At 41.0% G+C, this 23,357-nt stretch overlaps 2 protein-coding genes across 2 annotated transcripts; one reads left to right on the top strand and one right to left on the bottom strand.

Moving 5' to 3' along the window:
* The first annotated feature begins 143 nt into the window (after positions 1-143).
* Positions 144-9,432, top strand: ipmkb (inositol polyphosphate multikinase b). Its single transcript, XM_072456871.1, has 7 exons — positions 144-480; positions 606-1,179; positions 2,383-2,468; positions 3,092-3,188; positions 5,008-5,180; positions 6,397-6,478; positions 6,588-9,432. The coding sequence occupies exons 2-7, from the start codon at positions 1,011-1,013 to the stop codon at positions 7,148-7,150; spliced, it is 1,170 nt and encodes a 389-aa protein (XP_072312972.1). The 5' UTR covers positions 144-480; positions 606-1,010; the 3' UTR covers positions 7,151-9,432.
* A 2,867-nt stretch (positions 9,433-12,299) lies between these two features.
* Positions 12,300-22,253, bottom strand: naglu (N-acetylglucosaminidase, alpha). Its single transcript, XM_072456100.1, has 6 exons — positions 21,797-22,253; positions 19,622-19,769; positions 18,336-18,482; positions 14,265-14,350; positions 13,876-14,132; positions 12,300-13,647 (listed from the first exon to the last, which is right to left on the bottom strand). The coding sequence occupies exons 1-6, from the start codon at positions 22,210-22,212 to the stop codon at positions 12,419-12,421; spliced, it is 2,283 nt and encodes a 760-aa protein (XP_072312201.1). The 5' UTR covers positions 22,213-22,253; the 3' UTR covers positions 12,300-12,418.
* Positions 22,254-23,357: the final 1,104 nt, after the last annotated feature.

Consider the following 23,357-nt stretch of genomic DNA (forward strand, 5'->3'; position numbering starts at 1 on the left):
GTTAGTGGTGTACAGTATTTTTTTGTAATGTTTATTTGGTCCGTAAACTTAAAATAAATCAGAATGTCGCGCGGTCTTGCGCCAGCAGGGGGCGGTAGCGGCGCTACCGCGCTCTCAGACCACAGTTCACACAGGAGCAGGCGAGCAGCACGAGCACGTACAAGTGTGACCTGAATCCCACCACGGATGTAAGATGGGGCTCCAACCACCTTTACTGCACCTCCTCCAACTCTGCGCGGGATAAATGCCTTCGCTCTCTGTGTGCGGTCCGTGGGAGCTGTTTTCCGTGGACTCGTGAGGATAGTTACGCAGCTGGCCTGTCCGCGAGGGACCGGGAATGTTTGTCTATTCGGCTCCAAAAGGGTGTGTGCTGGTGCCTGGGGCTGGTTATGGGCCCTGGGGGCAGCACCGTGGATTTACATCAGTGTCAGGGGAGGATTACTCATTATAAAGACGGAGAGGAGCTGTGTCAGCTAGCGGGTCATCCTTATCCGGACATGCTACACGTTAGCATTTACAAAGACAGTCCACTGCTGTGTGCGCATATTCACGCCAGTGTTTAAGTCCACTGACCGACCGATCTGACTCCGGGGTTTGTCTGGCAGCTATGAGCGGACATCGTGACGTAATGAGCCGCGAGCGCCCATAGGAGCGGAGCGGGATGTGAAGTGGGATGTGGCCACGGTGCATTTGTGTGGCCGCTGAGGAGGAGATGACCGTCACTGCCGAGCTGAGCCCCGGGAGTGTGGCCAGCCTCCGGTGCGCTTCCTGCTCTGCTCTCCGCGTGTGGATGCTGTCAGGGGGCGCAGTTACCGACCACTCCTGCGCGGAGCTCCACAGCCATGAAGGCTCCCGCGCTCACCCAGAGCCTCTGCTGAACTCGTGTTCATGTGTAATACCATGTGAACCACTATCATTTTAACTAGACTGTTTGTTTTTTTAATTGTGAAGCCGCTGTTCTCAGACTTTATTTGTTGCAAACTGCCAGTTTTTTTAAGCGAAGGGGTCGAATGGAGTCGTCCATAGCCCTGGGCAGACTGGACCCTGGGCCCGCCACCGGGGCGTCCAGGCTGAGTGGCGTTGAACCCGCACACGAGAGAGTGGCTCAGCGGCACCTGAACGGCTGCGTGCCTCTGTCCCATCAGGTGGCGGGACATAAGTACGGAGTGGACAAAGTGGGTGAGTAAAGACATAAAGTTTGGTTGTAGGGAGTGTTGTTCCTGGTCTGCCTCTGTGTACTGGCACAGGTGTGTGCGCGTGACTGCGCGTGAGGACGTGCGCGTCTTGTTGGCTTTGGGGAATTGCTCTTAGTGAAGTTATCTGCTCAGTCTGTTTAAAGTACAATCTCATGATAAAGCCTGTGTCCTATTCAACCACAGCTCTACGTAAACGTTGTCGAGCTCCAATAGGTTCTCCTCAGATGACAATTTAAATAATTACATTTTTAGTTCAAATTGTCCTTGATCATTATAATTCTGTTTATAATTTATTAAACATGTCGTTTCCCAGAGCAACACATTTATTTACTATTGGCCATATCACCTGAGTGAGTCATAAAGTGCTGTCAAAGTTTTTCCCTATAATCATTCAAAGGCTCATAAATGTGTAATGCAATTGTTCCTGTGTTTGTGAAAGAACATTTTCTGCTATTGCGCAGTGATGTTAGGGAAATACCAGGAGCCATTGGTTAAGCATTCAATATTTCTTCAGATGTTTAAGCAGTAAGTGTGGAACCGGCTCTTAATCCTGCTCAACCAGTTTCCCTTCCTCTCTCTTATCTGCATTCTGTTGAATCCTGAGCTCATTTTTACAGCTGGGTTTGCATTCAGATTTGTTTTGACCCAATTTGTCTTGACCATAAAAAAAGAACATCAAATAAGAATATATTTGTCATACACTTTATTCATAGAGCAAAAGACTGTACTTAAAAAAATAATTTAAGAAAATAAATCGTATTACTCGCATCACTACCTTCTTTCAAAGAGGGTTGGACAATTGGCAAAATCAAATTTTTATCACCATTTTCTTGGGAGTCAGATCACAATTTTTTTATCTCAATTCATGTACTCTTTGTTTCTTTATATTGTCTAAAAGAAGTAACTAAAGTAATCTGCTTCTTCTGAAAGTACACACTCATTGCAGTTGATTAAATCCACCATTAAGTCACTGATTCAGAGCATGGCTGAGGCTGATCAATTGGAGGAGAAGGTGGGGAATACGATCACAAGTCAATTTTTATCACAATGTGGCCCAGCTCCACACCCAAATGTTAAACGTTGGCAATTTACTTAACAAATTACTTCAAATAGAAGGATCCACACCAAATGCTGTGTGCCGTTTTATGCTGGTTAATCAAACAGGTATTTTTTGCTCTTGTTACAGGTATTTTGCAGCATCCAGATGGGACAGTTTTGAAGCAGCTCCAGCCCCCACCCAGAGGTCCAAGAGAGATGCACTTTTACAGCATGGTACACCAAAAATCTGTCTACCTAAACTGTTCTTTTTGTGCAAGGCTTTATTTTACATTAGATAGTTCACTGGAGAAGGCATAGAGGGCGCAACCCACCGCAACCGCAGGACGAAGCTGTAGTCCCCCTCTTATCAGACACTAAAAGTTGACACTGACCACACTGATTGTTTTTACCCTCTATAATCCTGCAGTGTGACAGGCTTTACATAGTGGTGAGTGGATGCGACACTTTGGTGTTTAGAAAACCAAAACGGCTGCAAAAAAGTGCTTAAAGCATACATTCCTGTTCATTCTGCTTCTGTGTTGCGGTAAGAATGCATTTGTAGTAAATCACGCAGACTTGCATTGATGAGGGCCTGCATGTACAATGATACTTACCGGTAATCCCTGTCACCAGATGCATTAAAGAAGGATTTAAAGAAGATGTATAAATAATATTTGATGTACCCTTGATAATGTTTAATCTGTGTTCGACCAAATTCAAGTGTAGTTTACTGCTGTAATAATAACATTCTCCAGTTGAACATAGCATAACTTGGGAGTTGTGCCTTATTAATATCGTGTAGGAAGATCCAGGGAAAATCCAGTGTATGAGTTTGATTTAGCGTGTGCTTGTCACAGGTGTATGCGGACGACTGCGGTGACCCCTGTCTTCTGGAGCTTAGGAACCACCTTCCAAAATACTACGGCACCTGGGCCTCCCCAGACAACCCGAACGGTATAAGTTCATAGACTGTGACAAATGTAGTTGTTTTAGCTTTATTTGCGTGAAAGAGATGCTTTATTGTAACTGTTAAAATGTTGACAAAAATCAATGCGACCCCAGTTTAGCCTTTAGCGCAGGGCTATTCAACATAAGGCTCAGGGGCCAAATCAGGTCCTCCATGCAATTTATTCCGGCCCCGGATCCATCGTCAAGGTATTAAAAATAATAATAAAATCTTGTTTACTGATTTAATTCTGGGGTAGCACTAGTTTAGACCTGGTTTGGTCTTGGTTTAGTCCTTGTTTAATTCTGCTTTAGACCTGTTTTGATTCTAGGCTCTAGTTCAGTACTGGATGGGCAATTTAGCAAAAAAATACTAGTAAAGCCATTTTGGATGTCATTTCTCACAATAATTGAATCAATCAGTTATTGAAATAGTGTTTGAGATATTTTGTATGAACCAAAATGTAGCAGTTGCGTGTTTGGCACCTCTGGCCCAAAGTCCTTGGCCCTCTGACCAATCAGAGCGAGAATTTGAACTGGGGAAAAGGCAACGATCTGAAAATGGGCAAAAATCACCATGAAATCCAACCTTTATGAAAGCTGAAGGTCCCTGTCAGCCAAACACAAGCAGTTTGTTTTTACATTGCGTTAAAATGTTTTTCTTGAGGATTTTTTCACTGCTGTTCACATGGACTGGCCACGCGTAAGAACTGGCGACTCATTCAAGCTAGCAATACTCTATTCAGTTTATTTGAATAGATCCATTGATGGAGCCCAGATAACCCAATTAAATGACCGGTCTCACATCATCATACTTTTGACACCTCTTCCAACAGTTTTCATCAAAAACACTTCAAACTTGGGGTTAGGGTTACGATACAAAAAAATAATTAATTTGCTTTGAAATAAAATACTTAGATTTTTCAACAAAGTGGCCATTAAAAAAAAGAAAAAGGTATCATTCACAAACATTATCTAATTTGAATCAACCCAATGAAGCGTGTGCACATATGTGAGCTGGGCGTAGTGACATGCAAATGAAGGCTCTATCTTTTAAGATGGCTGTCGTTTTTAATTCATGAAAGAAAATCTGTCTTGGACTTAAAGAATTACATGAAGCTTATTTGTAATGGGGAACAATCCGTCAAACAATCTGGAAAATCAAAATACATTATTGTGAAGCACTTTGGTCACTTTGAGTGTTGTAAAGGGCTCTATAAATAAAGGCTGATTGATTATGGGTATTTTTTTCTTTGTGGACAGATACAGGTTTATCCAACATTTCAAGTTAAACAAAAAAATATAGCTCCTCCCTAATCTACAAAGGACGTCTGCAATTTGGGTTCAAACTTGAGTCATCCAAAATCTAGCCCTTTATCCAACTTTTTTCCAGGGTTTATTCTAAAATGAGGTAGCATCATCAGGACATATCTAAGATCGAAAGTTGTTCAACTTATTTACATCATACGTTTACATGTCCCAGGGTGTGGTCATGACACGCTCTTATCAAAGCCGCCATTATGAAAGCATATTCCCTGTTTTGCAATCAACAACGGATTTAAATGGAACCAATGGAGTGTTTGTGCCTTCTAGAATGGTTTAACAGCATCCGCTACAAAATTATAATGGGACATAATTTTTCATTTAGCCATTTTGTTTTTTGTTTTCAGTTTGAAACTTTGGTGGAGTTGCTAAACATCCAGAAAGATAATCTATCTAGTGTTAGCAAGCCTTCTTTAGGTAGCTGAGCAAATGTACTGATTTCACTGTTAATCTCAAATATATGACGAATGTATGTGCCACACATAAATGTCTTCTTGTGCTGCAGACCTTTACCTGAAACTGGAAGATGTGACTCGGCTCTTTCAGAAGCCGTGTATTATGGATGTAAAGTTAGGCCAACGCAGCTATGACCCCTTTGCCTCTCAGGAGAAGCGGGAGCAGCAGATCCGGAAGTACCCTCTGATGGAGGAGATCGGCTTTTTGCTGCTGGGCATGAGGGTGAGAAGCCAGCAGACTCTGTTCTGCTTTTGTTTTACCGGGGAACGGGGATTTAATCAATGCCAGGATTAAAGGGCTGGTGAGGGGCTAGACCACTCCCTGTGGATTATCACAGTGTACACTCTGAACAATCGTCCAGTTTGACCCGGAACATTGATTTCTCTTATTCTCTCTTATCACAGTTCACTCCGCACCTTTCAGTAAAAAGTAAATGTTTAACTGCCTGTTGTGTAAAGTTTGAGCTCTTGTGCAAAGAAAGAAAGAATGAAAATGCTTGGAGCAGCAGGTCACTCAGGCTGTAAACTACATGCTTTACACATTTGCTTGCATTCCCCTCTTGTCAATGCATATTGAGCTTTAAGGGCTTTATTATTAACTGATCCAAGGATTAAAGTGTAATTTTACACCTACACAATATGTAATAATAATATTATACAGTGCTTCCCAGTGACCGGGTCATGAGTTCAGAGCCCCAGGCTCCGCGACAGGAGGGCACCTAACTATTCTTGATGTTTAGTATGATGGTGCCATTGCAAATGCAGATAAGATGGGATACTTCCTGATGCCTGTGTAAAGCATGCGTGTGAGAGACAAATCAAGGATGTTTTGTACCAATTTGGGCTGTTTGTTTGGATCCAGGAAACGCGAAAGCCCTAATGAGACCTCATCAGTTTACAGAAATGTTCAAATTCCCTTACAAAGGGACTGTAGTCTTATGACCGTGCATTCCAATTGAAATATATATATATTAAAAAATAGCCCACTTCAGACCCAAAAAGTACTGTTACTATATGTTTTATAATGGGTTTCTGTCACATTACTTTTTTATCACTCTTAAACTCACGGATAAACTTCAGAACGTCATCTATACCAGTCTATTCTTAGCCTTTTTCAGTCACGACCCTCAAAAAACTAATTAGGATATTTATATATGATATTATCTATCATATATCATTATCAATGTTGATTTTATTTTCAGGATATAGGCCTCAAATATAAAAAAAAAAATATATATTAATTTGTTCGCCCAACAAATTCACTACTGCATTTGAAGGGTGTCAAGCCTTGTTTAAGACTATTGCTTCACTTTTCCCCATATCATCTGGGGACCTCCTGAAATCATTTTACGACCCCCAGGTTGAGAACCACTATTTATTATTATTATTATTATTATTATTGATATTTCAAAGTTATGCATATAAACTGCTCTGTTCAGGTTTATAATGTGTCCAGTGACTCGTTTGACTCCTACAATCAGCACTACGGACGGAAGCTGCTGAAGGACACTCTCAAAGATGGTAAGTCCTAAACTGGTCCTCAACTGGTCTTCTTACTTTGAATATGGAAACGTACCATTATTACAACTGTGTTGTATTTAACTATAGAAACATCACTCTCTGTTCCCAGGTTTGGCCAAATTCTTTTTTAATGGAGTTGCCCTCAGAAAGGATGCCGTGTTAACGAGTATTGCAAAAGTGCAGCAGATCCTGCGCTGGTTTGAGTCCCAGGAGCAGTTGTGCTTCTATGCCAGTTCACTGCTGTTTGTGTATGAGGGTCAGCCGCCCTCTGCACCCCTTCACAGCCCTCTTCAGGACAAGACCCCTGCCCCAGGCGCAGGATGGAAGGAGGGACACACCGCAGAATATAATAATAACAACATCCAGGAGCCCATCTCCTGGGATTACAGCCTGGACACCATCTGCACCAATCACAAGAGCCTGTGCCAGCAGCAATGTAAAGAGCAGCAGCCCAACTACAATCACGAGGCTGCTGGGCAAGTGGCTGTGAGGACGAGAGGGGCGGAGACTGGGGCAGGTTCCGCGGTGGAGGTGCGCATGATTGACTTTGCTCATGTGTTTCCTAGCGACACTCACGACCAGGGCTACATCTACGGCCTCAAACACCTGCTGAGTGTCCTCCAGCAGCTGCTGCACGAGCCAGAGCTCCACTCAAGCTCTCTGCCGCACTAAACTGTCCATGCATTACTCCAATCCATGAACTTGTGGACGTTTTGTGTGCATTTGGCTTCGAGGAAACCAAAACCAGGAAATTATACATATTTTATTGACAGAAATGGGATATAGAAAACTAAAATCTCAGCTTTTAAAGTTACCAAATGACAAAATAATCTAGTTACCGGTACTGTGTGTGAAGGGCGGGGCCAAACAATTCATGCAGAATTTCCTGATTTAGTTTTTCTCATGTCCAAATATTTTTTGCCTTGAGTCATCTCAGCTCCTCCATGCGCCTTTGTCTCAGAGTCACTACCTCCAAAATGGGCTCTCATTCACCAATGTCTGTTCCAGTAAGTCTGATATGGCCCTATCCATGGCAAGAAATAGAGTTTTTAAAATCTATTTTTTGCTAGACGCATAGACTATATTTTTTTAAGAGTGAAGTGTAACATAAGAGGTGTGACAAAGATTTCTTGCCACAGCTTTGGTGAATTAGAGTTGCTGCTGGACTGGTGTTCTCCCCATTTTCTTCTAAACTCCCAATCACAATATCAATGCTTAAATCTCAATGTCCGTGGCCAACCCTTTGCTCAAGTTCTTTATTTTGTTACCACTGTTAAGAGGTTTCTAACTCAGGTACACATTTTATTTTAAATGAATTATTCTCCTTGATTGTTCTGTTGAGGCTTGTCTTGTGATCAAACATTAGACCATCTTTGTAAGTGCACACCGGAAGAATCCTCACTAACTTTGAAACTTAAGGTTTGTATATCAGCTTTTGTCCAAACCCTGAAAGTTTAACCCCCAAGAGGTGAACTAAACTCCTGCTGCACCTTATTCACAAAGGTCCTGGCCTGGAATACCCAAGAGACATATGTTGATTTAGTTTTTTATAAAACCATTAATAATTTTACTTCCTTTACTTAAAAAAAAAATAACGAATTTGATCAACCTCAGTTTGGTCTTATTCAAATAAACAAATATTGTAGATTTTCTATTGACATTTGTCAATTTAGTAAAGGTTGCGACACAACAAATCCTTTTAGAAAGTTTATTATACACCAAAAATAGGTGATGTGCAAGAATACTAAAATAAGAATGAATGTTTTTCCATACTTTAAGTATGATATAAATGGTATATTTAAAGTTGTTTGTCCTACTAATGAACTAATGAATCGGTTGAGATGTGTGTTATACACATTGTAATACAAACTGAAATTAAGACCATTTTGCTCTTAAGCCTTCAAAGTGTTGCAGCTCTTTTGGTTCAGTCAAACCGGTCCAACCAGTGAATTTTTATTATTTTTGTTTTGTCAATCAAAAGGCATTTTTCAGCGTGTGTCTGGAGCATATTGCAGCCACATCAGTCTCCTTTTTAGTTGTCATGCAAACTGCACTCTGCCCTGTGGTTTGTCAATGTGAAAGGCATGTTGAGTTTACAGGTTTGGTTATTACTGCCCATTTTGATGTCTTGGAAATATTGATTGATGATTATTGTGGCAGCTTTACATCTCAAGTACGTTCTTTTTGATACTTACAGCACCTAGACCAGACTGGACCAGACTGGACCAGACTGGACCAGTCTGTTGTGGGAGGGTTGGTTCTTGTGCACTTTATTCATGCAGAGTCATGTGACTGCCTCAAGCCACACCCACTCCACATCCTCTCATAAAGCTCTCTGGTGTCTTTAATCTGTAGCTCTATTTAGTGGTCTATTTTTTATTATCATAGTAACCACATGATTATCTTAATCACACCAGTGCAATCCTTCATGAAAACATTGTGATGTTTTTTGTCTATGTAAACATTGTCACAGGCATCTCATCTCATCAATATGCTGTTATTTGCAGCTGTACTAATGCTATTCTTCTCCAGTACTTCTAAGAACTTGATTGAAACATTCAGAGTTCTGAATTAATAGTGTCTGACATACTGTATAAAGGACACTAAAACATAAGGTATAGCTCTGCTCTACTAGTTGTAGAGCAGAGCTATAACTACTGGCTACAAAACGTTAAGAGCTGAATGAGGTCTTTCCTCCAGTGACTATCTGCTCAGGCCACTTTCTGATTTTGAGTTATAGATTTATTTTTTATAAAATCTTAAAAGAGATTCCACTGGTGTTACCTTTGGCCTATGGATAACTATGGGTGGGTTGAAATGAGCCAGTTACTGCCAAACGAGATGCTTACAGCAAACCCCCATCAATGTAAATGTAAATAAAAATAGTGCAAATAATCCTCTAATCGTATTTGTTCTTCTCAATATTTTTGCATAAATAAAAATATATTATTCTATGTTCGTGCTCCTGCACATTTTATTTAAGCCATTTTTAGTTCTATCTTAAAAATGTTCTGAATAAATAATCAAATGGACAAATAATGCAATAAGTTGTGTCTCTTTAATTCAAGGGCATTAGGTTGTCCACTGAGTGACAGTGTGTTGTATTGTAAATTGGTGGAAATTTGCTTGACAAACTCCAGTATCGGCCTTATTATACAGTCTAAGTTTGACACAAAGAGTATTTGTACCCCTGAAACTTTTCCACATTGTATTAGTGGCATTTTCTGTGTAGGAGAAACAGATTCTACAATTGTGAAATGGAAAGAAAATGATACATGATTTCTAGATTATCTTTATTTTCCTGAGTGCAACCAATCTGCTGATCCCATCTCACAGAGCAGTTATACTGTATACAGTATATTTGAAATAATGTATAATTCTGGCCTTTATGGAAGAATGGTAAGAAAAAATCTATTGTTGAAGTCCCACTTGCCATAAGCCACGTGGGGGACCCGTGGAAGAAGCTGCTCTGGTCTGATGAGACCAAAATTGAAGTTTTTGGCCGAACGGCGTGTGTGTCAGAAAACTAACCTGACACATGACTCTGAACACACCATCCCCACTGTCAAACATGGTGGTGCAGCCTCATGCTGTGGAGCTGCTGTTCTTCAGCAGAGGCAGGGAAGCTGCTCAGAGCTGATGGGAAGATGGATGGAGCCAAATACAGGGCAAACTGGGAAGAAAACCTGTTGGTGTCGACTTGAGACTGGGGCAGAGGTTCAGCAGGACAACGAACCTAAACATAAAGCCAGAGCTACAACGAAGTGTTTTAAACAAAACATCCATGAGTTAGAATGGCCCAAACTCCAGACCAAGAATCTATAGCAAGATCTGAAAACTGCTGTTCACAAATGCTCTCAATCTTCTCACTGAGCTTGAGCATGTTTTGTAAAGAAGAATTGGCTAAAATGTCCATCAAAGCTGGTAGACACACACCCCAGAAGACTTTCAGCTTTAAATGCAGCTAAAGGCGGTTCCAAGTATTGACTCAGGGAGGCTGAACACTGTGTCGCTCCTTCACAGAAAATGCCAAGACTATTTGTTTAAATTTGTGGTTGTGATTTACAAAATGTGAAAAGGTTCGAATACTTCTGCAAGCCACTGTAAATTAATCATGTTAGGTTAAGATCCCCTTGCTGGAATAAGGTCTTAAGTCTATTATAAGTCAATCACTTTCCTTTATTATTAAAGTATTCATTGACATATTTAAGTTCAAAATATATTGTCCTCATTCAGTGTCATCTAAAATAAAACAAAGGGAAATACTAGTCTGTATATTTACTAAAACGTGTGCTTTTGGGTGCACGGTGGCAAAGGCGGTTAGCGCTCTTGCCTCCCAAGGAGATCATGGGTTCGATTTCCGGACCAGACCAACATCACATGATCTCTCTGGGTGGAGTCTGCATGTTCTCCCCGTGTTACCGTGGGTTCTCTCCGGGTTCTCCGGCTTCCTCCCACCTTCCAAAGACATGCATGTGTTAGGTAAAATTGGTGACTCTAAATTGGCCCTAGTGAATGAATGTGAGCGTGAACTGTCTGTAATGTCTATGTCTCTGTGTTAGTCCTGCGACAAGTTGGCCACTGTCCAGGGTGTACCCCGCCTAAGGCCCAAAGTAACTGGGATAGGCTCCAGTCACCCGTGACCCCGAAAGGGAACAAGCGGTAGAAAATGGATGGATGGATGGATGGGTGTGCTTTTAAAAAATATTTTATAGTCAACAATGTGACAGAAGCTATTACATGTGCAAAAATAAGATGGTTTATAATTCTAATAATATTTAGATTGGAAGAAGGGCTCAAAATCTTGGTAAAAACAAGGGCAGCAGCTGATGCTCCTTTGGATTACCACTGCATGAAAAAAGATCATTCTGATCTGAACATAAACCCCTCCAGCAAAGAGCTTCCTGTAATTCTTCAAGGACAGGGCTAAAACTACATAGTACAACAATTACATTGAATTTATTTTCATACAGTTAAGTTCATGTACTTAAAACATGTTCAGTCCGAACATGTAGAAGTTTCATATGCAACTACTTACAACAAAATATTTATTTAGTATATATTGTTTATTTAGAAATTATAAGAGAAATTAAAAACAACTGTGTGGGCGGAGTCAGAAATCACATTCTTGCGGCCAATGGGATTTTAAAGTGTGGCATCATCACAGTTCATCAGGGTCCGAACCTCCCGAATTCCACACACACCAACAGTAGAAAATGGGAAACTGTCTCTGGATCAAGAAACATTTTCACGGTAAATAAAATTAGTGCATGAGTACAGATTTGTCCAATAAAAGCGATTATTTTTACAAATGTAATTAAAATGTAAAAAAAAGTTTTTTTTATTTGTTTTATATGAAAAAAATAAACAAACACAAAACAGACAAGAGCCCGACCAGAGAAAAACAAATTGGGTAAATTCAAAAATAAGATTTTAGAAAAATAAAATAAAATACGGCTAGGGTTAGAGTTATAATGTGTCATAACTTTTGTGATGGCCTTCTCCCTAGCCGCTAGAAGTATGTTCCAAACTTATCTTCTAAATACATGAGATTGAGAGGGATGATGGTGTCAAAAACAGTCTGCAATGTTTTGTTTGTGTTGCATTTCAGTCCAATATTTATGTTAACTGGATCATCCCAGAACACATGATGTGGCTCCCGACAACTACAAATCCTCCAACATTCAGCCCCTCCCTGTGAGTAGTGAGCATTATTATATTAAACAATTGCATTAAAATTATAAAAATAAATAGATGATTTGTGCCTGAAGATGATCTCAAGAAGAACTTCTTGCAGTGAAACCTTTTAAGACAGCATTGTACAATGCCCTGGAGCAGGTTAAATGTTTTGCCAATATGCCATAGTGTAAATTAAGCTGGAATTCCACTGGACCCAGAAGTAGAAAAAGTAAAGGTACAACATATTCACTTAACAGTTACTTAGATTAACGTAGTATTAGCGGTTAACAACTTCTTTAGGGCCTGTGGGTAATATTTCAGAAATATTCTGTGGGCAATCTCATATGTGTCCCCCTGAGGTGTGCTTGGATACTTATGACCGTTGAAGACAAAGCCCCTTTCCACCTGAAAAACAGCCTGGTTAAAAGTGTCTTCTTTGAAGGGTGTCCCGCTGTTGAGGCACTCCACAAGAGTCTGCACAAAAAGCGCCCATCGCTGGCCATAGTAGTCCTCCATGAGTCCGCCCCATTCCTTACTGGCATAGTCCTGGATCTCCCCGCTGGGACCCCACAGGGTGATTTGGTTTCGGGCGTTCATGTCATACAGTTGGGCCTCGGTCTCATCCAGTCCCAGGGATCGGGCCCTTTCCAGCCACACGCCCAGCAGGAAGCTACGCTCACTGTTCAGGAGGCGGTTCAGCTCTGGCAAGAGGTCATACACCAGCACGCCCCCTGCAGTCAGGAGATCCGCAAGCTTCTGTTTATGGAATGCATTGACAATGTCCTGGTAAAACCATGTGGTCATCACCTCCAGCACCTGTCGAGTGATATCCACCAAGTCATAGCGGAACGTCTCCTTGGACATGAGCGCTGGGGCAGCATCCATCAGCAGTTTCCAGGCCTGGATGAGCTCAGCGGGCTTGTACCACAGCGCCGTGTTCATATGGAAGGAGGGCCGGCGCACGAGCGGACTGTGGTTGTGGTTTCTGTAATGAGCCACTGTGCAGTTGTACACACTCGCGAACAGCAGCTTCCAGGCAGTGCCTAGGTTTTCCTGTGTGCTTCCGTAACGACGGATTGCATAAAGAGACACCCATTTTCTCAGGTTGACAGGCTCCTTACGCCAGGCCAGCTCACTCATCAGCTCATAGATTACTGGATTCTGCTCAATGCCCTCAGGCGTCATGCCTGTGCCAACCATAGTTGAGTTTGGAAAATGCAATGCTTTAAATGGCCCCGAGTTAATGCTCTCTACTGTGCCAAAAAAACCACTGTTGCCTCCAAAGTTATGCAGCATGCACCAGATAAATGGCTGTCCATAGAAAGAGTCTGTGTAAGAGAAAATTGGTTCTGTTTCAGCGAACAAATCCAGCACAATCATCCGTCCAAGTGGCACTCCCTGGAGTAAGGCCTGGATCTGGGATGGTTTCCAAAAGGTCTGGTCACTGAAGAAGAGCCAGCCTTGCATGAGCCAAACAGCCTGAGGGTCCACTGCAGGGCAAAGAATTTGGTCAGAAAGGCCCCCCACGTTCAAATCAAATATTGATTTTACTTATAATTTATTGTAATTATTAAATTGTATTAATTCATTTTAAATGTAATTTATCTATTAATAAATATAAACACCAACCTTTGGTGGCAAAATAAATCTTGAAACTATAATCGGTTCACAATAAGCTAAACTCAAATAGTATGAAACTGATGAGTGGAAAGACTGACCTGCCGTCATGGTTTTGAAGATTGAGCGGCTGATGGATGAAAGGTATGCAGGATCTGACGAAGGCGGCGTCATCTCATTGAAGGTGTCTGTGTTATAGATGTGATCTGTGCCAAACTGTTTGACCACTTGTGAGAGGAAGAGAGAGCCGATTTGAAAGAAGAGTGGATCCTGGGGATCTAAGATGTAAGAGCAGGAGTAGCTGCAGTTGAAATGGGCCCATGGTCCCAGTCTTGTTGCATTTGCATTTGGATACAATCTGAAATGTAAGAATTACAGTAAGTCAAGCTTGGGTATTGGCTTGTATTGAACAAATATAAAAGGGATCTTTTAATATCATATTATATTACTAACTCTTGACTATATAAAAGTACTATAAGTTTATTCTGACCTTAAGATTCCTTTTGGTATATTTCCAGAGAAGGCTGGAAGAACAGGAATCATGCCAAACGATCGCATTCTCTCCAAGATCTTAAACTGCAGACAAGGGGAAAGAAGGTGAGAAGCAGTGAGAATTTCCAGTTTTATTTCCAACTAGATGTAAAAGAACAGTCAGCTAGAAAACAGCCTCAGAAAAATGCAAAGTATAAATATCCATTAAATGAAAAACTAGACACAGTGCAATGGCGAAGCATAAACAAGTGTGAAACTTTTTTTGGTTCAGAATGAGGCAAACATTTGTATTCAAGTTTTGAAATGTTGTAGTTAATGTATTGAAAGGTGTTGAATATGGCACAATTATTGAGTAAATTAATAAATGACCAAATAGCGAAAGTGGCACTTTGGCACCATCTGCTGGTTATTTGTATATACACCAGAGGGCAATGATTTTCTCTTGAGGGCCACATTATAGCGGTATCCTCCTCCAGTGTTGGAACCACTCTTTCAGGGGCCATACTTACTTAGTTTTCCTTTTTATTTAAGGCTACAGTTGTTTTCCAGTATTGAAATAGTGCTGCTATTTTTTCTCCCACTATCAGTCTGATTTCAAGAGATTAAACCAACAAACTACAGTACACACAGCTACAGTTGGCTTGCCTGACCAGCCAAGACCACACGCTTTGAAAATAATTTACAGAATGTAGGAGGGACTGGCTGGTCAGGCAAACAGTTGCCTCCATTCAGACTACAGCCACTTTAAGTGCTTTTCCACTGGACAGCAATGGAGCATCGACAATACGTAAGACTATTGCAGTACAACACATGCATCATAGTAATAGTAATAGTAATATCATCACTTTTTAATTGGACGAGATCGAATACACACAGACCCGTGGATACATCTATAGTGGATCTTTTGGTTGTCTGGGTTTCTAGGTGATAAGAGAAACATTGATGTCTTAGTGATTAGTAATATAAAAATCAGAGACAATAGTCTATTTTCTGTCTGTTCAATATGGTGTGGAGAGGGTGGTTGTCTAGTGCACATCCCAATAGGCAAGCATTGTGGTTTGAAAATAGAATTAAAAAGATGTAGCAACTATGTTACTTAGCGTGTGAACCCCTTGCCGTTCCCATGGAGGAAAAAGAGATTGGCTTTTTGCCAATTACGAATAGATTTATGTGGAAAATTGGTGATTGCCAAAAATATTTGTTAGTTATTTTGATGGATTGGTTAACACCTTATACCAAGTAGACACAAGATGGGCGATTACTGGGCCATACTTGCTTTTTGCTGCCTTGAATGGTTCATTAGAATATAAAAAGGACTGCAGCTTATTGGGCAGTAACACATTCTCTTCTATTGGTCTCCATGAAACAGGAATATGTGGTTTGAACCAAAGGACAAGTGCAATAAGGTGAAACAGCATGAATACCATTCGAAAATAGGAAGACTGAAGCCACCACATGTTTTAAACAGATATAATGTAGATGCTTTTTTCCTGGTTTCTTCCTGTTCCATAAGTGCCCATAACAGAGTGTGGTTTCTTCATTTCAGAGTTTCAGGGGTGAATAGATAACTTGAAACAGTCAAAAGTTTGGCAATGACTCAACTCGCAAAATTGTAGTTGCATCGGTTTAAAAGACAGGAACGATGGCTCGTATTGACGTTATCCTGGAACCTTTGTTTATCCTCTGTCATTAGATACACCTTTTCTTTAGACACAGTGAAAAGACAAGAAAGGACAGCAAACATGACTCTATTAGGGATGCTAATTAGGATAAGTCGATAAACACAGTAGACAAACAAACCTCTGTGGTATATTGACACTGCCATAAAACTAGTCAGTGAAGTATTTCCAGGGCAACGCACATGAATCATGATACATGGAATTGGAAGTGGTGAAGCCGTAATAATTAGTTCAGATGCAGAGAAGGCTTTTGATTCTGTTAGCTGTATATTTATTTAAAGGGCAAAATAAATTTCCAATCAATGATTTAGTCATACAAAAATATTGGGGCTCTTTACAGTTGGCCAACATCAAGAATTAAAATCAATGGTCATCCGACAGATTCACTGAGCGTGGAAAGGGGGTCAGGCAGGGCTGTGCCTGGTCCCCCCTCCTGTTTGTTTTGAACTTGGAACCATTGGCCCAATTTATTAAACAATCAAAAACAATTCATGGTGTTACAATAGATGGAACAGAACACAAAGTTGTCAGATGATGTTCTATTATATTTGACCAAACCAGAAATTTCCAAACCCAATGTGATGAATTTTCTTCAAGAAATTGGTCCAATGTCTGAATACAAAATTAATGTACAAAAAACTGAAATCATCTCATTCTGGCAGCCCCTTTGACCTTTAGAAAGATCGACTCATTTAAATGGCAAACGGAATCGCTTAGATAATTAGGTGTGTACTCCATAGAGACCAATCAACAATTCTGGAGAAAAATTATACGCCACTCTTTACAACTATTAAAAAAGATATTAAAAAATTTGATCTTATCCCCGATTATCTTATCTTATCTTACTTAAGTGTAAGTCGAAGGACTGAAACTATAAAAATGAAAGTTTTGCCAAGATTTCTCTCTGTTCCAGACTCTTTATTCAGCCGGTTGCTGTTTGATGAGTGGTATAAAGCTATCTCAAGATTGGTATGGCAAGGAAAAAAAACAAAACCTGTATCCAATTCAAAACCTTACAATTATCAAAAGAAAAAGGAGGCTAGGGTTTACCTTGTTTGAAAAAAATACTTTATTTCAGCTCAAATCAGAGCGTTGCTGGTGTGAGCTAGAATATAAAGCTCAATGAAAAAATATTTAGATTAATGTTGTACAAGGGGTTCCTGTACAGGCCTTAGTCATTTGGAGGTAAAATCTGTGCTAATCAAAACGGACAAACTAAACATCCATCCATCCATCTTCTACCGCTTGTTCCCTTTCGGGGTCGCGGGTGACTGGAGCCTATCCCAGTGACTTCGGGCCTTAGGCGGGGTACATCCTGGACAGTAGCCAACTCGTCGCAGGGTTAACAAAATAAACAAATATGTTAAAATCTTAAACTGGTTGGTTTATGACCAAGGTTTTGTGCCAAATAGAACTGATTACAAAAGGTATAAATGATTTTCACCAGATTATAAAAGATTATCAAATGAAAAGCTTTAATATGTTGAAGGAATCCTTTGGCTTGGTGGAACAGGACTTACTATAACCAAGAAATAAACAAGGTAATGACCATTGTCAAAGTGCCCATTATTCACAGGGAAATGCAGACTGTTCCCAAACCACTATCACATATTCTGGGACTGTCCTGTTGCTCAAAAGTTTGGACTGAAACTAAGGATGCACTACAAACAGTTTTTGACGTTGCCATTCCACTCGATTTTGTAACTATGCACTTGGGCCTGAGGACTCCTGCCATGGACACAATAAACTGTTACATCTGGAACATACTCTTGAAAAAAACACACACAAAAATGGATGACACAAATTACACCGACAATCAGGGACTGGACAGACATTACTTTGGACATTCGGAACATGAAAAGGAACACTTTCAGACTTAATTTGAAAATAGACAAATTCGTCAGACTAATTGGGATGTTTTTGTTGGGTTCCGTGTGTAAAGATTTTTTTTTGCTCTGTTTTTGGTGGATATCTGCTTGTTTTGGTTTAAGTCTTTACTATTTCGTCTTGCTCCCTTTCTTTGTGTATGTTTTTATTTTTACAAATTTGAAAAAATTAAAATTCTTATTGTATTGAGACAAAACCATCTTGCCTGGCAAAACTTATATCTCCATAATAGATAATTTTGGTTGGCCATGCAAAAAAACATCTGTATTTATGCTCAATATTTGTAATTACTTTGGTTTGTGATATACAAATGAACATATTGACCATTTGCCAGTCACAATGCAATGCAACTTTAGTCATGTGACATCTACCTTGCTATTGACCATATTATAAATGTATGTTTGCGTTTACAATATTTTTACTGCCTTTACATTTCTGACTATATTTATATTCTTGCTAATTTTATATAATAATGCTACAAATTGGAACATGGATGCGAGTACCTGGAGGCTGAGCTGGTTCACGTGCCAGGACTGGGGCAGGGGTCCTCCGAAGCGGAACATGTTTCCCATTCGATTCCAAGCCAGAAACGCAGGTCCAGAGAAAAACTCCTCTATCTCAGACTGGTTTAGGCCCAGAGAGCGATACACCTAATGCACAGAGATTCATGCTCAAAATCTACCTCAAGGGAGCGCTCAAGCTTGCTTATAATATATATATATATATATATATATATATATATATATATATATATATATATATATATATATATATATATATATATATATATATATATATATATATATATATATATATATATATATATATATATATATATATATATATATATATATATATATATATATATATATATATATATATATATATATATATATATATATATATATATATATATATATCACCGTGCACCCCATATGGCAAAGGCGGTTAGCGCTCTTGCCTCCCAAGAAGGAGATCATGGTTTCGATTCCCGGACCAGACCAACATCACATGATCTCTCTGGGTGGAGTTTGCATGTCCTCCCCGTGTTACCGTGGGTTCTCTCCGGCTTCCTCCCACCGTCCAAAGACATGCATGTGTTAGGTAAAAATTGGAAAGTCTAAATTGGCCCTAGTGAATGACTGTGAGAGTGAACTGTCTGTAATGTCCATGTCTCTGTGTTGGCCCTGCGACAAGTTGGCCACTGTCCAGGATGTATCCCGCCTAAGGCCCGAAGTCACTGGGATAGGCTCCAGTCACCCGCGACCCCGAAAGGGAACAAGCGGTAGAAAATGGATGGATATATATATATATTGCTCGGATTTGCACTGTGGTGTGGAGAAGCACAGCCTGTTAAAATGTTATCTGACGATACAAAGTCCAAACTATGTCACATGCTGATTTTCATATACTCATACCTCAGTCCGCTTCACCTTAGTTTCAACAGGTGCAGCTGAGGCATGTGTACAAACAAATATTTTACTAAACCAAAAACACAAATTTTACATGTTTGTGTCTTTTTTTATTTGATTTTTTTAATAAACCTCTTATATCAGCACCTGGACTAACAATTAAACAGGTACATCACAGTGTAAATCCTGTGCAATATGTTTTGTTATTGTACTGTATATACAAAGCTTGTAATAATGTGATTAAAAATAGTATCATTTGTCAATATTTCATAGGGGGGCAAGTCTTAGCCTCAACAGCCACTCTAGGACTATGACTAAATAAGATCAATGCAACCTTTCACAAGTAACAATAATATTTTAATTGCAGAGCAGCCCACCTCCTGCCACAGCGCCTCCTGTCCCGTGAAGGCCAGGGGCAGGTTGATCCCATTTAGAGCCATCCAGTCGATCTCTCTCTCCCACCGAGGCCAGTCCCACCACACGGACGAGTAGCTGACTGTGCACACATTCTGGTAGTATCGGAACCTGCAATACCAACAAAGAATAGTCAGAAATGCAATAATAAAACACTGTGAGATGGTCCACGTATTTACATTATACTGTCTCTTCATTATAATTATAAATCTAAATTTCTTCTCGATTTTTTAATCTTGATTTATTGGATCTCAAATAGTCTACATTTCTACATTTCTGAGCATTTACTGGTAAGTTTAGCCGAGAGTCAGAAGACAGGTGTGTGATTAACTTCGTACTCTTTTTTTTTTTCCAGTTCTAACGTAATTTGATAGATAATCCCATGTTCGAAAAAAAAAGTGAATTACTTGAAGAGAATAGATATTACATCGTGACATAAACCACAAATATGTTGCACTGCTCGGCTTTCTTTGCCTATTCTGCATATTTCCAGCAATAAACACAGTAGCATTGCAGATTTAAATGACTTGGAGTCACGGATGCATGTCTTTGTTTTTTTTTCAGTGCATGACAGAGACACACATGACATAACTGTGAAGAGATGAGGCGGCTCTAATGCAAAACAGTCAGTGCTTAAAGGGCCCATGCGTGTTAATGCTATGAAATACTGGCTAAAAAAGTATTTTGGGAGTCCAATGGGGTCCAATACTAATCTTTGCAAAGCAGTTGCAGCTCTACATTGTCATATTTTAAAGAACATCAGCCTTTAAAGTGCCCTAAGAGTTTACTCTGCGTGTGCGTGTAAGTGTGCATGCGTGTGTGAGAACGAGGCCTGTTTTGTGGAGCTGGCCCCGGGCCCAAAAACAATGAATGGCTTTTATGAAAAACAGCTTGAAAGAGGCCGTTTTGCTGAGCTCAGTTGAAATAACCGGTGGAGTATTTAATTGAAGTCTACTCCCAGCAACCGTCACGAGCGCCACGAGCGCGTCACACACGTCCCAAACTCCTTAATTCATTTTGACACGTCACATTACTGCAAAACAACAACAACCTCCTGTTGGATCAAATTTGGCCAAAGTTTTCCTTTAATTCATTTTTACCGAGACCAGCACAGGTTATGATTCAAGCTCGACTGTAAATGTATGATAGTCTGGACGTGGACCCGGAAGTGTTAAATACCTTAAATTAAAGTTAGGCCTTTTTATGATGTTTTAACTGCGCACTCACATGACACAGCTGCACTCACATGACACAGCTGCACTCACATGACACAGCTGCACTCACATGACACAGCTGCACTCACATGACACAGCTGCACTCACATGACACAGCTGCACTCACATGACACAGCTGCACTCACACGACCAGCTGCACTCACATGACACAGCTGCACTCACATGACACAGCTGCACTCACATGACACAGCTGCACTCACACGACCAGCTGCACTCACACGACCAGCTGCACTCACATGACACAGCTGCACTCACATGACACAGCTGCACTCACATGACACAGCTGCACTCACACGACCAGCTGCACTCACACGACCAGCTGCACTCACATGACACAGCTGCACTCACATGACACAGCTGCACTCACATGACACAGCTGCACTCACATGACACAGCTGCACTCACACGACCAGCTGCACTCACATGACACAGCTGCACTCACATGACACAGCTGCACTCACATGACACAGCTGCACTCACACGACCAGCTGCACTCACACGACCAGCTGCACTCACACGACACAGCTGCACTCACATGACACAGCTGCACTCACATGACACAGCTGCACTCACATGACACAGCTGCACTCACATGACACAGCTGCACTCACATGACACAGCTGCACTCACATGACACAGCTGCACTCACATGACACAGCTGCACTCACACGACCAGCTGCACTCACATGACACAGCTGCACTCACATGACACAGCTGCACTCACATGACACAGCTGCACTCACACGACCAGCTGCACTCACATGACACAGCTGCACTCACATGACACAGCTGCACTCACATGACACAGCTGCACTCACACGACCAGCTGCACTCACATGACTGACAGAAGGTGACTCTCATGTGTCCCTCTATGACCGCTCCCGCTTGGACTCCTGGACATACCTGTGCGGGCTAGCGATGCGCAGGACCCCGCTCAGCTTGGGCAGAGGTTGGGGCAGGTCCAGCTGGTCTCCGGACCAGGACACTTGACAGTTGCAGAAGTATTTGAAGTAGTTGTAGATTCCGGACGCCACAGCCACGCCGCTGCTGCCAGTGACCACCACTTTGTTGTACTTAGTGGAGCGGAGCTCGCACACGTCCAGACTGTCGTTGGACAGGCTCTTGTTTACGGACACGACGAACTCCGACGCACGAGTCCCAATGAGCCTTTGGAGCAGCCCATTGACGGCGCTGCCCTGCTGCTGCTCACTGCTGCCCGACCTGAGGTGCTCCAGAGTGGCAAATGTCCGCTGCGCAGTCACGCTCCCGCACAGCGCAAGGAAGAGAAGCCTCCACACGCCGCAGCAGAGCATCTTCATCCCCGTTCAACACTCTTTCCCTCCACACTAACACTTTCAAACACATGTCCTACTTACACCGGACCAGGAAGCGCCAAGTGAATGAACCGATCCTCACAGACAACCAACCAATCACAAGCGTCTTTGGCCACAGTCACGTGATCCGTCACATTACGGCTCTGAAACGCACAGTTCAATGGCCAACAGGCTGGATGACTTACAATCATGGCTTACAATGTTCACAAAACTCAACTCAGTTACGCACTCTGGTACTTTTAACCTTTTACTCCCTTAAAGAATTAAGCGTATTGGTGAAGGAAGTCGATCATTAATTAATAAATTGGTCAAGACAAAAAGGAGTTCCATATAAAAGTGTTTATTTATCAAAATACGGTTCCACACTGCAATACATCACACACACTGGACTACAGGGATCAGCTGGTGAGACCAACCTTAAGTTAGACGTAAACAGTAGGCTTAAAGGGTTACACTAAAGCACAAGGCAAAGGCGCTGAAATAAGCAAAAATACAATCTAACATTGTGTTTTTGGTTTAATCAGAATTGTCCTGATCACAGAGCTTTGCATTGACTGCCATAAAGTGATTTCCTGAGGTTAACTGCATTCACTTGCCTACATAAGCAAGACTTCACATAGCTTTGACAGAAAGGTGTGGGGTACAAAGTGTTTCTGTCCGTTAGTTTACATAAGCAACACTCAAGGCACAGGCATAGTATCAATATCCATGCAAGAATATGCATAAGTGGGCAATAGCAACCGATTTAAAAAAACCTTACTGTTTTTGATGACCCAGAGATTTCATCAGGTGCAAGGGCCCTCCCATATCCCAAGAGTTAGAGCTGTTAATGTTTATCAATATTTATATACAGTATATATATGTGTATGTACCACAGTAACACGGCAGGCCCACAGTAAGTGTTTGGAGTTTCAATTACTCTAAATTTACAATGACTGCACTCCTGGTCTGAGATTGTCAAAAGCCAGATTTCTGACACGTCTGTCTTTTGACAAAAGGAGGTCGATTAGTCAACAGAACTGATTATGCTTTTGGTTTGATTAGCATATTGTGTATAAAAAAAATCTAAATTGGCATTGTTTTTTGTAATAGTTGGACATCAAATACAGTATTTTAATTAGACCAACTTT

Source organism: Eucyclogobius newberryi, unplaced genomic scaffold, assembly GCF_026437365.1.
Source record: "Eucyclogobius newberryi isolate DKJ021-1_F unplaced genomic scaffold, fEucNew1.0.hap1 SCAF_20, whole genome shotgun sequence".
NCBI classification, from domain to species: domain Eukaryota; kingdom Metazoa; phylum Chordata; class Actinopteri; order Gobiiformes; family Gobiidae; genus Eucyclogobius; species Eucyclogobius newberryi.

Bases quoted from the DNA above. Each gene is read 5' to 3' on its own strand.
- ipmkb (XM_072456871.1), top strand. From the start codon at position 1,011: ATGGAGTCGTCCATAGCCCTGGGCAGACTGGACCCTGGGCCCGCCACC. The intron at 2,469-3,091 runs GTACACCAAAAA...TGCTTGTCACAG, and splicing joins AGATGCACTTTTACAGCATG to GTGTATGCGGACGACTGCGG. The intron at 5,181-6,396 runs GTGAGAAGCCAG...TGCTCTGTTCAG, and splicing joins TTTTGCTGCTGGGCATGAGG to GTTTATAATGTGTCCAGTGA.
- naglu (XM_072456100.1), bottom strand. From the start codon at position 22,212: ATGAAGATGCTCTGCTGCGGCGTGTGGAGGCTTCTCTTCCTTGCGCTG. The intron at 14,133-14,264 runs GTCAGAATAAAC...CTTACATTTCAG, and splicing joins ATACCAAAAGGAATCTTAAG to ATTGTATCCAAATGCAAATG. The intron at 13,648-13,875 runs GTCAGTCTTTCC...TTTGCCCTGCAG, and splicing joins CTTCAAAACCATGACGGCAG to TGGACCCTCAGGCTGTTTGG.